General features: G+C 38.2%; 1 protein-coding gene across 5 annotated transcripts in view; it reads right to left on the bottom strand.

Annotated features, from left to right (window-relative positions):
- Positions 1–410: 410 nt before the first annotated feature.
- Positions 411–20,009, bottom strand: part of TAOK1 (TAO kinase 1) — a 155,836-nt gene continuing 136,237 nt past the window's right edge. For all 5 annotated transcript variants that reach the window (XM_053662773.1, XM_037162886.2, XM_053662776.1 and 2 more), the window contains 3 exons: positions 17,610–17,822; positions 15,913–16,095; positions 411–9,627 (listed from right to left, as the gene is read on the bottom strand). In XM_053662773.1, the coding sequence (XP_053518748.1) occupies positions 9,166–9,627; positions 15,913–16,095; positions 17,610–17,822 (858 nt within the window). In that variant the 3' untranslated portion in view covers positions 411–9,165. The remainder of the gene's footprint in view (positions 9,628–15,912; positions 16,096–17,609; positions 17,823–20,009) is intronic.

Genomic DNA, 20,009 nt, shown 5'->3' with positions numbered 1-20,009 from the left:
AACACAATAGGCCACTTCACTGTCTGGCAAATAGAATTTGAGGTAATTGGACTAGAGGGCTTCTATTTGTATCAGGGAGTTTTACCCTCATCCCTATCTTACTCATTTTTATACTTCAACATTCAGCACAGTGACTGAGATTCAGTAATTATCCAATAGTCTCTGAATTGAATATACTTTATTGGGATAAAATTATTTTTTTAAAGATTTTATTTTTTGAGAGAAGGGGAGGGCGAAAGAGAAACATTTATTGGTTGCCTCTCACCAAGGACCTAACCTGCAACCCAGGCATGTGCCCTGACCAGGAATCCAACAGGTGACCTTTCGGTTTGAGGAATAACGCCCAACCTACTGAGCCACGGCAGTCAGGGCAGGATGAAACTACTTTAAGAAGAACCGAGCAGACACTGTGTACTAAAATTACTTTATTACAGTTGATTTTTTTAAACATTTCCTTTGCTATTATACAAAGGATACTTACAAACAAAATATTACATATGACCTTGTTTTCGCTCTTATGTTCTGACAACTTGGTAACAGCTTTAAATGCACAATCTATACAATTAATACAGGTTATATAAGAACTATAAGGTATGTTGAACCAGAAGAATACTGACAATATACTGTACAATAAGCCTTACCAGTTAGTGCTGTGGACCATTTCTACCAAAAGGAAAATGCACATCTGTACAGTCACCTTTACCAGCTGGTGCTGACAGTGAGGGAGAGGCTTCTTCCCCATTGCAACCCTTGATAAGCCTCCACTGTGGGCATCTGTTTGGTCCGAAAATTGAGAGGACTGTGTATATTTAAAATTAGTCATCTGTAAAGTGGCAGAACGTCACTTTCAAGATGATAATCTCTCACACACACAAAAAAAAAACAAACCAAAAAACCAAAAACCAGTCCTAGTTTTAAAAGACCACAAGTCCTTCATCCACTACAAAAACCCTACAGGCTCAAGGGCTTTAGGAGATGAGAAGATATAGGCTGCCAAAAAAGGAGGCAAGAAACCAAGTCAAAATCTAGGTCTTGCAAAATCATCATTTTTCCCTTCACCAAAGGGAACTAGAAATGTACAAATTCATTGATGAACCTCAATGATAACGTATCAGTTTGCTGATAACCCTCATTTTATCTGGACCCGATTTGTGGGAATAACTGAAAGAGATTGTGAATAATATACACCACTTTTAGAAAAAAACATCCTGCTTAGTTAAAATATTCCCTTCAGCCACCAAAGCTGGTCCTGGGCTATTACAGGTGTGCATTCACTTCTCAATGGTCTACTCAGAAATGATAAGGTTACAGCTTTTTTTTTCCTTTTCTTTTTTCTTTTTTAAATAGAAAAAGCAACTGACTGAAGCACTTTTCTTTTTTAGGTAAATAGCAAAAATAAAAATAAAAAACCAACCCTGGCATTTGCACAAATAATGCAAATGGAGCGATATGGCCTTTAAGGTAAGGGGTTAGTACAAAGGAAGAGAGAAGTGAAGAAAACCCAGAGAAAATGATGTATTAATTTTCTTTTTAAAAATTTCTACAATACATGTGCAAAAAAATCATGCTGGTTGAGGAAAACAAAGGGAAATGAATATATAAAATTAAAAACATAAATAATATGTTTGGATGACTGGTAAAAGCAGAAACCAACCTGGGTTACAAAAAGGATTATACATTCAAGATGCTCTTAAACCCAGTGGGATAACTTATGTTAAAACTGTGTTAATAGTTACGTTAAAAATCTCAAGTTTGTTTTTAAATCTTCACAATACAAGCAAAGCTGTTTTAAAATATACACTATACATATGTCTCATAGTCTCTCCAGCCTCATTAATGCGCATTAGGCTATCTTTTTCATATACTAAAACAAGGGGGTTCTGAAAGCTAAACTGCTCAGAGTAACCCATCCATTATTTAAATGTTTGTCTTAAGTTTTAAATGGGTTAAAAAATTTAGCAGACTTACATAAATAGGATTTAGCAACACAAGTGTTAATTTAAAAAACTCTAAAGCATTTACAAATTATCACGTTGGAATAGTCTGGGGGAGTTATGTGCACTATATCTTAAAATGTTATTTACATCAGACCATCACTTTCATAAAAGTTTCCCTAAAAGATAAAAAATAAAATAAATTTGGAGAATTAACTTATTCTAACCTTGCAGAGAAGGATCATAAAAGGAAAGGTAAAATAAGAACAAAGTTACCTTTTAACAGAAACCCCACATATTCCTCTCCCCTTGGATTTTGCTCTATGAAACCACCTGCAGTTCCTAATAGGCTGATGTATCGAGTGTCAAGATAATGTGGTAAAATACTTAGATAATTTACTGGCCTCAAGTGGACTTTTAAAAACTTCTCTCCTTGTGACTCTGCGTGGATTATTTCAGGCATGTGTAGTAATTAACTGGAGGGGCACTCTAAGTAGGCACAAGTCCCATTTAATGTGGAATAAAAGTTATAACATTAAATGCTACTAGGGAGAAGGGGCGGTAGTTTCTGTGATGTTATGAGTGCAAGGGAGAACATGTGGAACGGACAGCAAAAGAAGAGCTGACAACACAGCAGGGGCAGCCCACATTTTAAACTAAATATGCTTGTAAATGACAAATAAAAGGGGTTTAGAAGGGTCCCAATACCCCTCCCTTCATTTGTTTCAAAGGTGCCAAACAGTCACATGAATCAGCCAGAAGCTGCAAATATTAAGCAGTTACATTTTTAAAAATCACACAATTCACTCCATGATCATGGACAATTTATAGTAACCATAATGTTCATGCGGAGGCAATATATTTGAGGGCTCAGAAAAAGCAAAATGTGCCACTGAGAGAAATCTGTTCCCATACAACTGGTCTTCATGCTTTCAAGTGGCCCTAATACCTGTGATGCTAAGCCAAGCCATGCAAAAGCAAAGAGCACACACTTTTCATTCACATTCCTATCTCATTTCTAAACTCCACTGACCTCAGAGTTGCCATAGAAACATATGAGTACTGCAAGAATACAAATAAAGGTTGATAGATTTTTTTAAATGCATTTCTCTTGTCTATGTTCTCCAGACTTAAATACTGTGGGGCTACAAGGCATATCAAAGAAAGGTTAAGTGGGGATCATGAAAAAGGAACATATAATTCTGGAAATAGAAAAAATGCTCTAAAATGGGATCAATGTGCCAGTTCATTTCATTTGAAAATTCAGCTAGAGAACCCAATAAACAATTCCAAGCCATAATGTTACCTGCACAATTTACATAAACATTAAAACTCTTGCACTTTATAGACAAAAACACACTTCTGTAAACATGGCCACTGGGGGAGGGAGGCTCCCTACCTCACTCATGATTGAGAACATGTAATCATTTTACTGAATAAAACGACTTCACTTCAGATTTTAAACCTGACCAATGATTAAGCTTCATTTCCCCATTTAACAACATTTAAGCATTAATTCTAAAAATGACACCTAGATGGTTTCACGGTTAGATGCTAGGCCCACAAATCAGCAATGACAGCGACTCCTCTCTAGCTGGCACAGACTTACAAACTTTAGTACAAAAACAAACAAACAAAAAATACAGAAACTAGGTCAATTTGTTAGCTACATATTTACAAAAAATTACATGACTTTTCACTCACAATTGCTAAAAATTGTGAGTGAAAAGGAAACTGTGCAGGTTGAAATTACCCGTACTTTGGGGGAAATTCTTGGGCATCAAGATACCCTTTTCATTCATTCAGAAGTCTTGTATTCTCTCCACTTTTTCATGGCAAACTACCTACAGATGTTCAGATTAGTATATCCAGTGGGTATCTTGTTTTAGAGAGAATTAACATTTTTCTCTATTTAAAGGAGAATCTCTTGTATATTTAAAAACAAAACAACCCAACACAGGCACATTCTCTCTCTCTCACATACACACACACACACACACACACACACACACACAATCTCTGAAACTTCAGTTAGGATTGTTGGGAGACAGTTAACAGTGGTGGTGACATAGTAAATGGCTCCCTAGTTTCCTTCTCTGCATTTATTTTTTCCAAAGAATATCTATTTTTTTGGGTAGGTGGGAAGTGCAAGTTTAAAATACCCCACAATAGACAGATAAGGTGCAAACTAATTTATATATTACTTATGATGTGAAGGCTACCATTAGGCCAAGTGGGTTCTCTTCCCTTGTTTGAGTGAAATTTTGGAAGTCTGAATATAAATGAGGAAAAAATGAGTTAATGTGACTTTAAAGGGGGCTCCCAGAATCAGTAGAAAATAAAAATATACAATAAAGAGTTCTCAGCTTCACTTTCTTTTTCTAGATAAGTGTTTAATAAAACTTCTTTACAAAAAGTCATTTCCAATGTAGTCTACTGTAGTGATTTCATAAAAGTGCAGACAACATAACCAGACACACAGCAAAATAGACTTCAATCAGTAGTCCTTGCGTACAAGAGGCAAGTCTGCTAAGTGTACAGCACTCTTCATTTTCATAGGAATCTGAGGGTGGGAAATTGCTAGTTCTCAACAAGAAAGAGTGAGTACTTTTTCAAAGGCAATGCTACAACCTGGTTGGAGCACTACCTACACCATGTTAGATGAGGGAAAACAAAATAGAGAACCTGTTTCTCTTTAATAAATGATCTGTATTTTGATAAACAGCTCAAAGATGACAGCCCAAGTTTTGCCTTTGTTCCTTAGAGAAGGTAATTTTCTATCTAAGAAACAAAAACCTCTTCTTCCATCATTATAGGAGATTCATATTCTACACCTTAAATGTATTATTCTCTGACTTGAATACACACTAGACACTTCACATTGTCGGCACGGGACAAAACAAGAGACCATATAAACCTCCTAGGAAAGGGTTGCTGCGTTGAGCCAAATCTCTGCTTCACTAGTAGTGGCTCAGAAGGGGTGGAAGGTGCACAAAGAACTTACTACGAGCAAGAAGAGGCAGCTAAAGGGAGACAGCCCTCCACCAATACCATACCCTTCTCTCCCAGTGGCCATTTCCTGTTGATTTTATAGTTTAGGAGAACCTTGGATGCTTTTGCAGTCATTCTTTTCCTGGTCATTTTGGTCCTTAGCAAAATTTATAATTATTGGTGCTAGTGGAGTAAAAAGAGGACGAGGATCAATGATATCACTAATACTCAAGAGTGCACGTGAAGATTCACTGTTTCTTTGATCATCTTCGAAGAGGAATCACCACCAGTGTTTTGCATTGCCATGGTTCACTTCTCTCTGCATCATGAAAAAAACTCGTAGAAACACTAACTGGCTCCTTCCCCAGCACTATTTTACTGCATCTGCAACTTAGGTTTCCACATTTTACTTAATTTTCTTTCCATCCAAACAAGTGCTAAAAGGGGATTAAAACAGAGACTGCATCTAATGACCACCTTCTCATAAACACCACCCCAGAGTACTCATTCTTAAACACATGCATTCTTGCCTAAACTGAGGATCTGAGATAACAAAACAAAATAACAGAACCTTAAGTGCCCTGATGGAAATGTACAGTATGAGTTACATCCACCTATCTATACATACATATAGACACTCATATGTATATACAATATATACATACACATGATAATAGCTATACCAAAAATGTGCATATTTAACACAGTTTTAAAAAGCCAGTAGATCATGGTATAATACAATTTATTTCCACTAGTGAATGGCACAAATGGAGAAATGCAAAGGAGGTGTTTCAAGTACGATAAGGTCATTTTTCACAGGTGAAAATAAACAGTATTATTCCAGTGTCCAACATAATGTATTTTATAAAAGTTTAAAATGCCAGACATTTAGTACTTAAAGAAGTAGAAAGTACTAAAGTCTGCCTTATGGTCTGAAAAAGACACTCACAGAGTTTTTGATTTTTGAAAAGGGAATAAGGAAAATTTGGTGGGAGTGGGAGGGATGTCAAGGACAGTTTCTTTAGTGTACTGAATGGTGTTCACCTGATGTCTGGGCGGCTTAAAATCATGACTGTACTAAAAAGTTTAATTCACCAATAAATCCTTGGTATAGAGTACCAAGCATATTATACCTGTGGGTGTGGCATCAAATGCAGGACTATTCATCCCTAGGCATAAAAATGCCCCCAAAAGAAGGGCAGCTCTGGATAAAAGTAATATAAACATTTTCCAGATTACTATATAATGAAGAAGTTATAATTTGGGGTTAGAACTGACTTTAATAACAGGAGAAAAAGTATGTTCAAAAGAAAGGTAACCCAATTAGAAATAACATATTTCAAGGTATGAGGCTTTACATTATTTAAAATGCTAACTAAAGAAAGGGAGAGACAGTGAACACGAAATTTTTACTGCCAAGCTCTGGATACCAGATATAGCATTTATGACTTTCTGATATGCTGGGCAAATTTCTCATACTTTTCATTTTCTTAAATACATATGTACTGAGTGAACACCAATGTTGGGAGGAGGTAGTAATTTGATCAAATGTTGACATCTGTACATTGATTCAGAAAGTGCCTGCTTCTTTAAGATTTCTTATATCTTTCAAATTTTCCTGCTACAAGCTTTACCCTTTAGTGATTCCTACTTGCATGAGATTTCTCAGAAGTTAGATCTTATAAATACACACAAACCAATTAATATGTATCATTTTTAAACTATATATTTTAAAATTAAAATTAACTCCATGGAATAATCCAGGTATACTCATGACCTACATGTAAAACTGGACAAAGCCTTACTGGATAGACATTTGGAATCAGTATTCAATCACGATTTTATAAGTACACGTGGCCTGTGTGAACCCAGTAACTCTGACTAATTTAAGTTCACAAGTGGACTTTAACATGTATCTTTGACAGTCTTTTGCATTTTAAAGAGTTTTGTGTATAAAACTGATCTGCTTCCCTGTTCTACCCCTCTAGCAGTACAAAGAGGCTAATAAGAACTTTTAAAAAGGTATCAAATTCCATTATATTTTTGGACATTTTATTAATTCTAAAGCTCTCTTCTACCATTTTCCTCCATATAGGTAGATATTTCAATTTGTTTGAAATACTACGATATTTGAATGCAAAAGATATATTGAGAAAATCAAAAGCCCCTTTCATTAGATATGACAGGTACATGTCATGCTCACCTAAAAACTGGTGACCTTGAGCATGGCCAAAGAGGACAATGTATCAGAGTGCTACCTGAAACACTGCATAAAATTGTGTGAAATTCTATGGTGATGTTGGTTTTTAAAATATTTACATCAAAACATTTTTCTTCCAATTACCTTTAACTAAATGCCAAAAACTCCTAAGGGGATGATTCATGAATACTGGACTGATATGCCTAGGGAAGACTTAAATTTAATAAATTCCCACTTGGTCATTAGTCTGGTCTAGGTGAAAAGCATCTTTTACAGGGAATTAGAAGAATTCTAACTCCAAGTTCTAACTTGGAGTTAGAATTCTTTGACTATATGAAAAGCAGTATCCAGAGTTAGCAGCAGCTGTTCTTCAAGACAACTGGGGAGGAAGCAGGACAGTAACCTGTAAGAAAATCTGATATGTCATTGGAAAGGACATTTGTTTTTTCTTCAAGTAATACTCACAGCTCCCTATCCACCTTCAACTAAATTTCTATACTGGCAATGAAATACCAAGTAACATCTGACTTTCAGCATTGGATTAATCCTTCATTGCAAAATGAAACGAAATGACACAAATTAACACATGCTCCTCTATGGAAAAAAAGAAAATGGTTAGCTTTTGTCAAGAGACTCCTTGACCACTTCAACTTACTCTTTTTTTTTTAAATCTGCCAAACTTGCTAGTTCCTCTTCAGTAGTAATTTAGCACTGAGGCTAGAGACTTCAGGAAGTGGTGTTTCCTACTATATGATGTTAAATAATGCCAAATGGTCACTAAGTCTCAAGGAACTAGAAGTTTGTAAAGTACTGCAGCAACAAAAACAGCAATTTAAAAAAAGAGAGGACCTGCACATGCAGCAAAATCTACAGTGGTAGTGAGGATTAGTCAGCAGCTGGTAAAGTCATTGGCTCAGTGATTCCTGGTTCACTATGGCAACTAAACTTTAAACAATTGGCTATTCTACGTGTAAACAGGAAATCCCATAAGCCATAAGGGGGTAATCAAATTAATTTCTTTGTAGTGTGATAACAATTCTGTTAATGGCAGTGTACAAATATGGCATCATTCAAATACCTCTGGCATTTGATGAATATTGGCTATAATTCTTTGTTTTTGTACAAAGTAAATGTACTGTTTGGGGTTTTGAGAGCTACAGAGCTTAACTAGTATGAAATATCACAGTATAAGCAATAAAACATTAGGATATACAGGCTTCACCTCCTCAGTCTGCTGCTGAACATACCCACAATATGAAATTTCAGGGGCCTCTCTCTCACCCTTCTGGTCTTCTCCTTTAAAGGCTTACAGGTTTGTTGATGCAATTTCCACACCACTTGTGATCTCCTTAAGCACCTCCACTTCACATGCCACAAAGAAGGCACAGTTGAATGGAAAAAGTAAAATTTACTGACAAGCCTATGCAGCATTCAAAAAAAGAACTAAGTTGTTTCCTACTCTCTGAAAAAATTAATGTAACCCTTTAGTGTTCATGGCTTTCCACTTTTACTCCAAATGAGGCTGAGAAGTCAGACCAATTTAATAAAAAAAATATACTGGCGAGGGAATACAAGTGTGTTTCCATAACTCATTCCAGCATATGTTGCCTGCTATGAGTGGCTCATAAGAATCAGGGGTATGGAGAAGGCTTTAGATCTTTTCTCAAACTTCCTAGGATACAGTTGCCCCAAAGTGATGAGTCAAGCCACTTTGCTGTATTTTATTTTTACAGTGTTCAGAAAATACCCATCTAGCCAATTTTTTTACCACACACATGACGTATGTATGCGTACACATGATTCCTTTTCAAAATATCTCCAAAAGTTAAAAACAAACAACAAAAAACCCGGCAGCCAAATACTATGACATCCCAATTAGTAAACACAAAATAGAACGCTTTACAAAAATGAATAAAATATACCATATGCACTCAAGCTTCCACACTGTAGTAACCAAGTGAGGAAGCTGCTATGATGATGTCTGTAGGCAGTTTCTTTTGGCAGACAGCTCCAGCGGAATTGCCACTCTCAATGATTAAGTTATGTATAAGACATGTGTGACCCATTGGATATTTGTGAAGTGACACTAGTGCTTCTGCTCATGCCCTGCTCCGTCCGTCCCCCAGAAGCTGTCCGCCTCAGAGCCTGAGGGCTATTGCGGACTCCCATACTGCTACCTCGGGGTACCCCTTGTATTGGCCCTGAGGGGTGACCCCATGGCTGGGGTCCACCTTGCATTGGATGGCCCCAAGCTTGTGGTGGGCCACCCATGGGATGACCCCAGTGAGGTGCTGGACCACCAGTAGGGTTGTGAGACCAACCAGAAGCTCCTGGGTAGCTGTGGCTAAATGCCTCAGGGGAGAGATTAGAAAGGACCATGTTACTAAAACCTAGTCTCATGCTTTCAGAGTCAAAAGCTTCAATCTCTCTGGCTTGACGCTCCAGTAAGCTTCTTATTCGTTCTGTGCGTTCATTCTGCAAAGCCAACATCTCTTCTTCAATCTGTTGAGGGGGTTAGAGGAAGGAAGCAAAATGAAAACTGATTTACTTTTTAAAATCTAAAAACTAAGAAAGCAGTAATTACTCAGCTTTGAAGTGAATCATAAAGAAATTCACTCTGGCTATTTTATGGATTTGCATTTAAAAACCAAAGAGATGTACTGTGGGAATCTCATATAATTTTTTAAATAATATTTTATTGATTATACTATTACAGTTGTGCCGATTTTCCCCCTTCACCAGCATCCCCCACTCCCTCAGGCAATGCCCCCATCCTTGTTCCTGTCCACAGGTCATTTGGGAAATTTCTTTGGCTAATCTTTCCTATAATGAACTTTACATCCCCATGGCTATTCAGTACTTAACTACTTGTACTTAAAAAAAAAAAAAAAAAAGATTTTATTTATTTTTAGACAGGGGAAGGGAGGGAAGGAAACATCAATATGTGGTTGCCTCTCCTGTGCCCCCTACTGGGGACCTGGCCCACAACCCAGGCATGTGCCCTGACTGGGAATTCCTTTGGTTCACAGGCCTGCGCTCAATCCACTGAGCCACACCAGCCAGGGCTCTACTTGTACTTCTTAATCCCCTCACTTTTCATTTATTCTCCCACACCCCTCATCTCTTTATCTCTAACCTTTGACATTTTAATTATGTGTCTTGGGGTGGGCCTCTCTGTGGCCATCTTGCTTGGAACTCTACTTCCTAAATTTGCACATCGATTTCCTTCACCAAATCAGGAAATTTTTCTTTCATTATTTTTTTCAAATTGGTTTCCAATTTCTTCTCCTTCTGGCACTCCTATGAGGTGAATGTTGGACTGTTTAAAGTTGTCCCACAGGCTGCTTTTCCTATCTTTGTTTTTTTTCTATTCTTCTTTCTTCTTGCTCTTTTGCATGGTTTTTGTTTCCTTATGTTCCAAATCATTGATTTGACTCTCAGCCTCACCCACTTTACTTCAACCACTGTTTCCCTGTAAGTTTTTTTATTTCAACCAGTGTATCCTTCACTTCTGACTGGATCTTTTTATGCTGTTACGGTCCTCACTGAATTCCTTGAGCATACTTACAACCTGTGTTTTAAACTCTACACCTGATAGATTGCTTATCTCCATTTCATTTAGCTCTTTTTCTAGTTTTGATCTGTCCTTTCATTTGGGCCATGTTTCTCTGTCTCCTGGTTTTGGCAAGTTCCCTGTATTTTTATGTATTAGGCAGAGCTTCTCTGACTTGGTAGTGTGGCCTAATGCAGTAGCTGTTCTGTAGGGTTCTGAGACACAGCTTCACTTATCACCCAAGCTGGGTGGGTACTCAAGGTGCACCCTACATATGGGCTGAGTACACCCCACTCTTGTAGTTGAGTCTTGGTTGCTACTTGCAGATCAATGAGAGGGCTTTACCTAGGTCACTGAATGGCTGTGACCACATACCACCAACCTCCATACTCTGTGGAGAATCAGCTGTGCAGAGGCACAGTGGTGGTAAAGGCCAAGGTCGGCCCCCACCAGTGTTTTGCCCTGGGCTACCCTTTCTGAGCTACAAAGCAATCAGAGATGGCTGCTACTTGTGCTGGGCCTGGAGATTTCTAGGCAAGGCCAAGTTGTGAATCTAGGCTACTAGTTCAGGGCCTGGGGCTCACTGATGTCAGCAGCTGCTTGCTTGAGAGGATTTATTTGTTTCATTTATTTATTTATTTGTAAGATATTTGTTTATTTTTAGAGAGAGGAGAGGGTAAGGAGAATGAAAGGGAGAGAAAGATCAATGTGTGGTTGCCTCTCATGTGTCCCCCACTGGGGACATGGCTTACAACCCAGGCAAGTGCCCTCACTGGTAACTGAACCAATGATACTTTTGTTCGCAGGCCAGCACTCAGTCCACTAAGCCGCACCAGCCAGGGCTTGCTTGAGAGGATTTAGGAAGCTGTCCAGCAGGAGCCAAGACCAGCTATTCATATGGAAAAGCAGCTTGGGTGGGCCCCAAAATTGGTAGGTGCAGAGTCTCTGGGGATCTCTAAGGATGGTCAAATAGTGTTAGCCAGGTTGACAGAATCTTACATCTGGCTCCAGTCTGTTGTGGAGAAAGGGCCAGAAAAGGGACAAGGGCCTCTGCTCGCCTAGATGCCAGATACCTCAGCCCCCTCCTGTATACCACTGGTGTTCCTCAAGCTGCTTTCCTGGTGTCGGAGTTCAGAGGGAGTGAGTCTGAGTAGAGGAGTCCCTGTGTGGTTTCTTTAAGAGGAACTGCAGGAGGCTCTCTGGCAGTTTCTTCCGCCAACTCAATCCCAGCTAGCTTTTGCAGCCTGAAGTTGTGCGGACGTATCTTCCTGGCACTGGAGCCCTGGGCTGGGTGGCATGGTGTGGGGGAGGGACTCCTCAAGATATGGCTCACATTTTTCTATCCAGCATAAGTGGACGTGGGACCAGCCCATTCCAGGTCTCTGCCCTCCTACCAGTCTGGATGGATGTGGTTTCTTTACTTCCATAATTGTCAGACTTCCATTTAACTCAATTTTTGTTGGTTCTGAGCGATGGTTGGTCTATATTTTAGTTGTAGTTTTGATGTGGTTGGGCAAAGAGGTGGGTCATGTATGCCTACACCACCATCTTGACCAGAGTCCTCTAATTTATATTTCTAAAATATGTAAAATCAAGTCTTTAAAAGCAAAGGTAATAACCTCTATTAAAATAATAAATTAAGGTATTATCATCAATGGCTACTAAATCCATTAGGTAAAAAGTTGAATGAAAAAAAAATGAGTGAGGAGAAACCAGCCTTAGTAGACATAGCATAATGTTATTTAATAAGATAAATATGGCATTGGTATAGGAATAGAAAACTAGTAAATTAGCCCTGGCTGGTACAGCTCAATGGATTGAGCACAGGCCTGTGAAGCAAAAAGTCAAGGTTCGATTCCCAGTCAGGGCACATGCCTGGGTTGCAGGCCAGTTCCCAGCAGGGGACACACAAGAGGCAACCATACATTGATATTTCTCTCCTTCTCTTCCCCTCTAAAGATAAAGAAATAAAATCTTTAAAAAAAAGTTAGAAGACACTATGTACTTAGAAATCAGTGGTTGGGTAGACATTTAATGAGTTCCAGAAAACTAGGAGGTATTACAAATAAATATAAGTGACTATATATAGTTTTTAAAAAGATTTTATTTATTTATCTCTAGAGGGGAAGGAGAAAGGGAGAGAAACATCAATGTATGGTTGCCTTTCGTGCATCCTCTACTGGGAATTGGCTTGCAGGGAATCGGCCTGCAACCCAGGCATGTGCCCTGACTGGGAATTGAACCACAATCCTCTGGTTCGCAGGCCTGTGCTCACTCCACGAAGCTACACCAGCCAGGGCTATAATTTTTATAAATGTAAAAAAAACCATTAAAGTCAACAGTCAATAAAAATAGTTGAAGAAACTTTTTATGATCACATTGATAATGCCTGAACCCACTGATCAATATAATATCACTTAAATGAGAGACGACTAGATATTATGTATCTCTCAATATGATGCAAAAGGAAATATATAGTAACCCTTACAAAAATTTAATCTAAACATGACCATACCTCTAAATCTACTTACCAGTTTATAATAAATATGGAGAGGAATATATAAATAACATGAGAATATAATCAGCCATATCTAAAATGTGAGATACCTAAAGAGCAAATGATCCAATGTACAGTTTAAAAAGGGAGTAAGAGCCCTGGCTGGTGTGGCTCAGTGGATTGAGCACTGGCCTGTGAACTAAGAGGTCACTAGTTCAATTCCCAGTCAGGGAGCGTGCCTGGGTTGAGAACCAGGTCCCCAGTGGGGGAGCGGGAGAGACAACTGATCCGAGTATCTCTAATACATCGATGCTTCTCTCTCCCCCTCCCTCTCTTCTCTCTAAAAGTAAATAAGATCTTTAAAAAAATTAAATGTCTCCCTATGATTTGGATGTTAGAACCTTTACAATTGTCCCAGATGTTCCTAAGCCTCTCCTCATTTTTCTTAAATTCTAGTTTCTTCATTCTGTTCTGGTTGAATGTTTCTTTCTTTCTTCTGCTCCAAACCACTGATTTGAGCCCCAGTTTCCTTCTCTTCACCATTGGCTCCCTGTACATTCTCCTTTATTTCAGTTTACATAGCCTTCACTTCTTCCTCTATTTTGTGACCATATCCAACCATTTCTGTGGGCATACAGATTACTAGTATTTTGAACTCTGCATCTGATAGGGTGGGTATCTCTTCGCTGCTTAGTTCTTCCTCTGGAGTTTTGGTCTGTCCTTTCATTTGGGCCATATTTCTGTCTCAGCATACCTGTTACATCATAAGAGAAGCCTTAGGAATTCACGAGAGCTGGGCAACCCATGTTGCTGCATTATGGAGCTGTATGTGGAGGAGAAGTCCACAGACAGGGAACAATGCCCCTTGCAGGGCTCTCAGCTGGCTTTCACTCACTTCCTCCACTACCCACAAGCAAATTGGGCCCTTCTGGTGGGTGGGTCTCCACAACAAACTCTCCTGTGAGGCTGGGAGTTTCTCCCGCTGCCTCAATCCTCACAGGCTTTTACACTCAGAGGTTTTTGAGGCTTTCTTTACCCACACTGGAACCCTGGGTTGCATAGTCTGTCTTGCTCCCCAGCTGTTCCTTCTGGTTTGTCCACATGCAAATGTGGGACAACCCAGTCCTCCAGCCAACACTCTGTCCACCTGTTCCTCCAGCTGCCTTGCTGTGCGTCCTCTCTACCCGGCTGCCTGTCTCCACCCCTGCTACCAATGTGGATGAATGTTTCCCCTTTAACTCTTTGGTTGTCAGATTTCCATATAGTTCAATTTTCTGGCAGTCTGGTTGCCTTTTATTTTTGTTGCTGTTCTTTTGGGTGTGCGAGGACGCAAAGTATTACCTACTTACACTTCCATCTTGGCCAGACCTGTATCAGTTTTATACTCGCATTTTACTAGACTTTGTAGAACACGTAGGCTTTGCTTCATATATTGAAATGATTAATTAGCACTGTTTAATTCTGAACCACTAGGTGGAGCTAAAAATACAAATATAATAGTACTAATATTTCCACAACATTATTCCTCAAATACTATAGGAAGTTTTCTTTTTGGTGGTAATTTTGAAGCATAAAAAACAGAACTTTGTACTGTATTTTAAATATGAAAAGTTGGAATCAGATTTATAACTTCTGTACATTAGACGAATTAGATTTTTCTCAAAATTTATGTTTTAATCTTTCCAACTTGAATGAGGAACATTGATTGAGATAATTTTTAGAGGTAAGTACCTCTCAAGAAGCCAATATTAAAGACAGATGTGGCAGAGAAATAGTAACACCTTACTTAGGTGGACGTTTTAAAGAATATATTCTTATCAGAAGAACTACAGGAAACAACAGAAAATCTATGAGCTGAAAATCACTGACAACTTTTAATAGGCAAGACCATTAACTTAATGGACCAATGGACTTAAGACTATGTCAACTACTGGGAAATTATAGCTCAGGAATTCTAGAACATACCTCTGAATCATGGATACAATTGATAATCTACTACTTCTTATAACCAATTCCTTTCCTCTTTTTATCACTCAAAATCTTTTGCCCAGTGCCCTTATCCAACACACACACACACACACACACACACACACACACACACACACACACACACACACCCTTTAAGTTCCTTAAAGGACAGAAATGAATTTTATGATTCTAGTTCTATTCTCTAATATATCTGACAAAGCATAAGTAAAAAAACAATAAATAAAGGTACATCTAAAAGTAACATTTTCAGCCTGACTTTTCACCAATGTGGAACTGATTTTATCTTCTGTTCCCTAGTAATATTCCACCAATCTGTACAGTTCCAGGTCCAGGATGTATGAATAAAGTATATATTCCTGATCCTTTGTCCCTGCCTCTTCCATGCAATTGCTAAATTTATTTTCTTCACTCTACACGTTTTTCTGCAATCTCTTTAGGGAGAGCTACATACATAAAAGAAGTGAGAACATGGAGCCAAAGCTACTCTCTCAGAATTCAATTGTCTTCACATAATTCATATCTGTCCTCTAGCAATTATACTTAATTATAGTCCCTTAATGTTTAGAACTCATAAATTATAAGGTTCATTATTGAATCAATACTTTTTCAAAAAAGAAAAAATGACCAAATTAAAAAGAAAATATGATACTGTAAAAATAGTCTAATGCCAACTCTGTCAATATCTTTATAAAATGCTTCAAGAAGAAAGCAAACACTAGCACAATTACCTTCCTTCTATTACTTATACCTTTTGTTCTAAGAGTGCCCTGCGGAGGGAGACCCTCTGTTCAAGCTCCCGAAGCTCCCGATCATGTTGTGCCTCAGCTTGCATCTTGATTTTGCTCTGATATGCATTTAACAGCTCCAGTTCCTGCTGCAGCTGCATCTTCAAAACCTGGCACTCTGCTTCCTGTGCTTCATCCAAGCGTAGCTGAGAGAAAGAAAACATATATTCTACTGTGAGCTATCTGTTCATGACTTGTGGAAAAAAGTGTGAAAGAAGACAGGCTATTCTTCTGTAGGATATACAATTGTTTTCTCTTCTATCTTAAACTATCTCTGAAAAAGGAAGGCACAGTAACCAATGATAGCATTATGAAGATAAAGCTATCATAAGCTACTTCAAAAATAACTGTATTTTTCTTAAGAAAAATTCAGACACTTAGTGATGTAAGACTCTGAATTTCTTGCGCCAGCCAGGTAGCTCCATTGGTAAGCGTTGTTCTGATATGTGAAAGTGACCGTGGTCAGGGCACATACAAGAATGAACCAATGAATGTATCAGTAAGTGGAAAACCAAATCTATGTCTGTCTCTGTCCCTTTCTCAAATCAATAGAATAAAAAAGACTCTAAAAAAGAAAAAGACTCTGGATTTCTTCTCTCGAATGGAAATAACCACAGAATAGGGACAAAGCCAACTATAGCCTATGGGCCAAAAGGTGCGTGCGTGTGCATGCGTGCGTGTGTGTGTAAGTCTACTAGTTAAGAATGGTCTTTACATTTTGAAAAGGTTACATTTTAAATGGCTATATACTCAAGTACCCATATAATATGTTCAATTTTGTCTCCTGGCCCACAAAGCCTAAAATATCTACTATCTGGCTCTTTTAAAAATAGTTTACAAAACTTATATTAAAAATATTTTATATTAGCACTCAAATGTGACCATCTGGCCCTGGCTGGTGTAGCTCAGTGGACTGAGAACGGGCCTGTGAAACAAAGGGTCGCTGGTTCGATTCCCAGTCAGGGCACATGCCTGGGTTGCAGGCCAGGGGCCCAGTGGGGGCTACATGAGAGGCAACTACACATTGATGTTTCTCTCCCTCTCTTTCTCCTTTCCTTCCCCTCTCTCTAGAAATAAATCAATAAAATATTTTAAAAATGTGACCATCTGCATTCCCAATACAGTACTACTTTTTGCCCACTTCTTTTGTTTTTAAATAGTTTATTTTTTAGAGAGAGAAGAAGGGAGGGAGAAAGAGAGGGAGAGAAACAACAATGTGTGGCTGCCTTTCAAATGGCCCGCATTGGAGACCTGGCCTGCAACCCAGGAATGTGTCCTGACTAGGAATTGAACCAGCAACCCTTTGCTTCACAGGCCCGTGCTCAATCCACTGAGCTACACCAGCCAGGGTGGCCCACTCCTTAATAAAGCTGCTGCTCTAATCTTGATAAGCTTGTGGGATATGCACTAAACATTTGCCTAGGAGGTATCAGCAAAGAGCCTATTTAGAACTTCATGTCTAAATGGAGTATACAGAGAATTCTGTATACATCATGCCTGCTTCCTAGCAATGTTGAGAGCCAGAAGAATATGGAGCACCACCATTTTCCAAGATGCAGGAGAGCTATCACTTCCAACTAATATTTTAATTGCTGGGATTTTATTCAGGTGGTAAAAGGATGGGGCTACTAATTGTTGTGCCTAAATAAAACAAACTCACGGCTTGTGTGGACAGCATTTCATTAATGCTGTGGTCATACTGCTCAGCCAAGATGGCTAACTTCCGGGTCTGCTCTTCCTTGAGCCGTTTCAGAACAGCTTTGTGCTCACTCTTTGGTGTAGTCTCCAGTAGGTGATTTCTTAATGCTTTGTACTGTCTGGTTTGGATTTTGCAGGTGTCCTGAAACTGCTTTTTTATTTGGAGTTCTTTAGACTAGAAAAGCAAAAATAAATGTATATAATTTTTAGCACATGGCATTTGGAATACCTTATGCTTCCATGAAAACAAAGGCTAACTAGAAGAAAGGGAGAGGAAATAAAAGGGAGGTGAGATTATCAGGTTGCAGGTACTTTTGCACTTGGCTAATGGGTCAAATCACTGAACTCTATACATTTTAATAACAAAAACTCTAATTTAAATCATTATAATACCAACAACCTCATTTATCACAGGACTTCAAGCAATACTACATATTACCTTATATATACTCTGGCTTCTCTTCAGATTGTATAAATCTTTTGCCTTTTACTACTTATTACCTTACTAGTAAGTTTAGCAACTGAAGTAAACATTAAAATTAGTTTTGATTACTATGATGTATACAAATGACAGAAAATTACGTTTCTTCTCATGCAGTAAGTGTAGCAGATATAAAAGTACAGACAATATTTTATCAGATCTCAAGGATTGAATGTAAGCATATGTATGCTGTTCTTATCTGAGACACTTTGCTCCAATTTCTTTTCATGACAATCTCAACTCTAACTACACACTCTATGACAGACCCCATCAAAATAGGGTATTAATAACTAATATTGTTATTATAATTGGTCTTTTCCTAAGGGAACAAACTAGGTAGATACACATCATATAACAGTTCACTCTTTAACACGACAAGCAAAAACTTGAAAGTCAGTTAACTAATCTTTCAAAAGTCAAAAAAAAATTATGAGGCAAAGGAGGAGAAAGCATTCTCAGGGTGATGATAAACAGGAATTACATAAACATTTCTGAGATAAAATAATCTAAGTTCAGAGATGCAGAAGTTTTGCCTTTAGTTTTTGGTTAACCACAGGTTAGGCATTCTATGAACTCAGGTTTTAAAAAAATTTAATATGATGAAATATACTTCTATAAGGTATATTATTGATCAATCCCACAAGTGAGAAAATATTCATTTACTACAATAAGGCAAAAATCTATAGGTGAAATTATTTTACCTAATACAAATACTGCCACATACTGTTTGATACAATGTGCAAGAAATGCATATATGACCAAAGTAATAACCTTATCAGGAAGTAGTTTTTGCCCTCCCCTATACTACAACATCAAATATAACCTTCCCATATTTTATTCTAACTGAGGCACTAGGTCATACTCATATATCTTTATTCTGTGAAGGATGAAGAAATGTCTAGCTACAAAGAGAAAAATCTTGGTTTAGCTATGCTGTTAACAGCATTGCTCTTAAATACTGTCCCTGGCTAAAAAATTCTTTCAAGTTAGCTAGGAATGGAACAATGGAATTTAGACATACCTTCCTGCCTCTGTTTAACAGCCTCCATTCTTTTAAATTTTTATTTTTTAAATATTGTACCAAGAAAATTGTGCATCACTAGCCTAATGAGAAAAACAACTCCCTGAAAAAAATGAAAAACTGACATATATCACTGAACAAATTTAGGTACAGAGCATGACGGTTTGATTTATATATATTGCGAAATGATTACAACAGGTTACATATGAGGTATGTCCATTTTGTTAATATAAGGAGAATGGTTTGCTCAACATCAGTGTCACCTGGCAGCCCAGGAGAGTGGACTGAAATGTGCATGTGTGAACAATGAGCCTGTGTACTGTGTGGCCATCACATTCAAAATGACTGGGTGAGTAGAGCAACAAATCTGCATTAAATTTGTGTTTAGCTTGAACATTCCTCTGCAGAAACTATATGGATGATTCAGAAGGGCACTGCTATGGGCAACTGGTGATTGGCAGCTTGAAAATGTGCTTGCTCATGCATCATGTCTCGTGCAGAGTTTTTTGGTGAAACATTGAATCACCCAGGTGACTCAGCGCCCACTACAGCCCAGATATGGTGCCCTATGACTTCTGGATTTTCCCCAAACTAAAACCATCTTTGAAAGGGAAGAGATTTCAGACCATCAGTGAGATTCAGGAAAATAGGACAGGACAGCTGATGGTGATTGGGAGAACTGTGTGAGGCCCCAAGGTGCCTATTTTGAGGGGGACTGAGGTGCCTTTGTCTTATGTACAATGTTTCTTGTAACTTCTTCAATAAATATCTCTAATTTTTCATATTCCATGGCTGGACACCTTCTGGGCAGACCTCATACATCTCGCATAGATACATTTTCAATAAGAATGGTAATACCT

This window comes from Artibeus jamaicensis, unplaced genomic scaffold (assembly GCF_021234435.1).
Source record: "Artibeus jamaicensis isolate MK-2021 breed Jamaican fruit bat unplaced genomic scaffold, CSHL_Jam_final contig_2790, whole genome shotgun sequence".
In the NCBI taxonomy this organism is placed as follows: Eukaryota; Metazoa; Chordata; class Mammalia; order Chiroptera; family Phyllostomidae; genus Artibeus; species Artibeus jamaicensis.
This window is presented reverse-complemented; position numbering and strand designations above follow the sequence as displayed.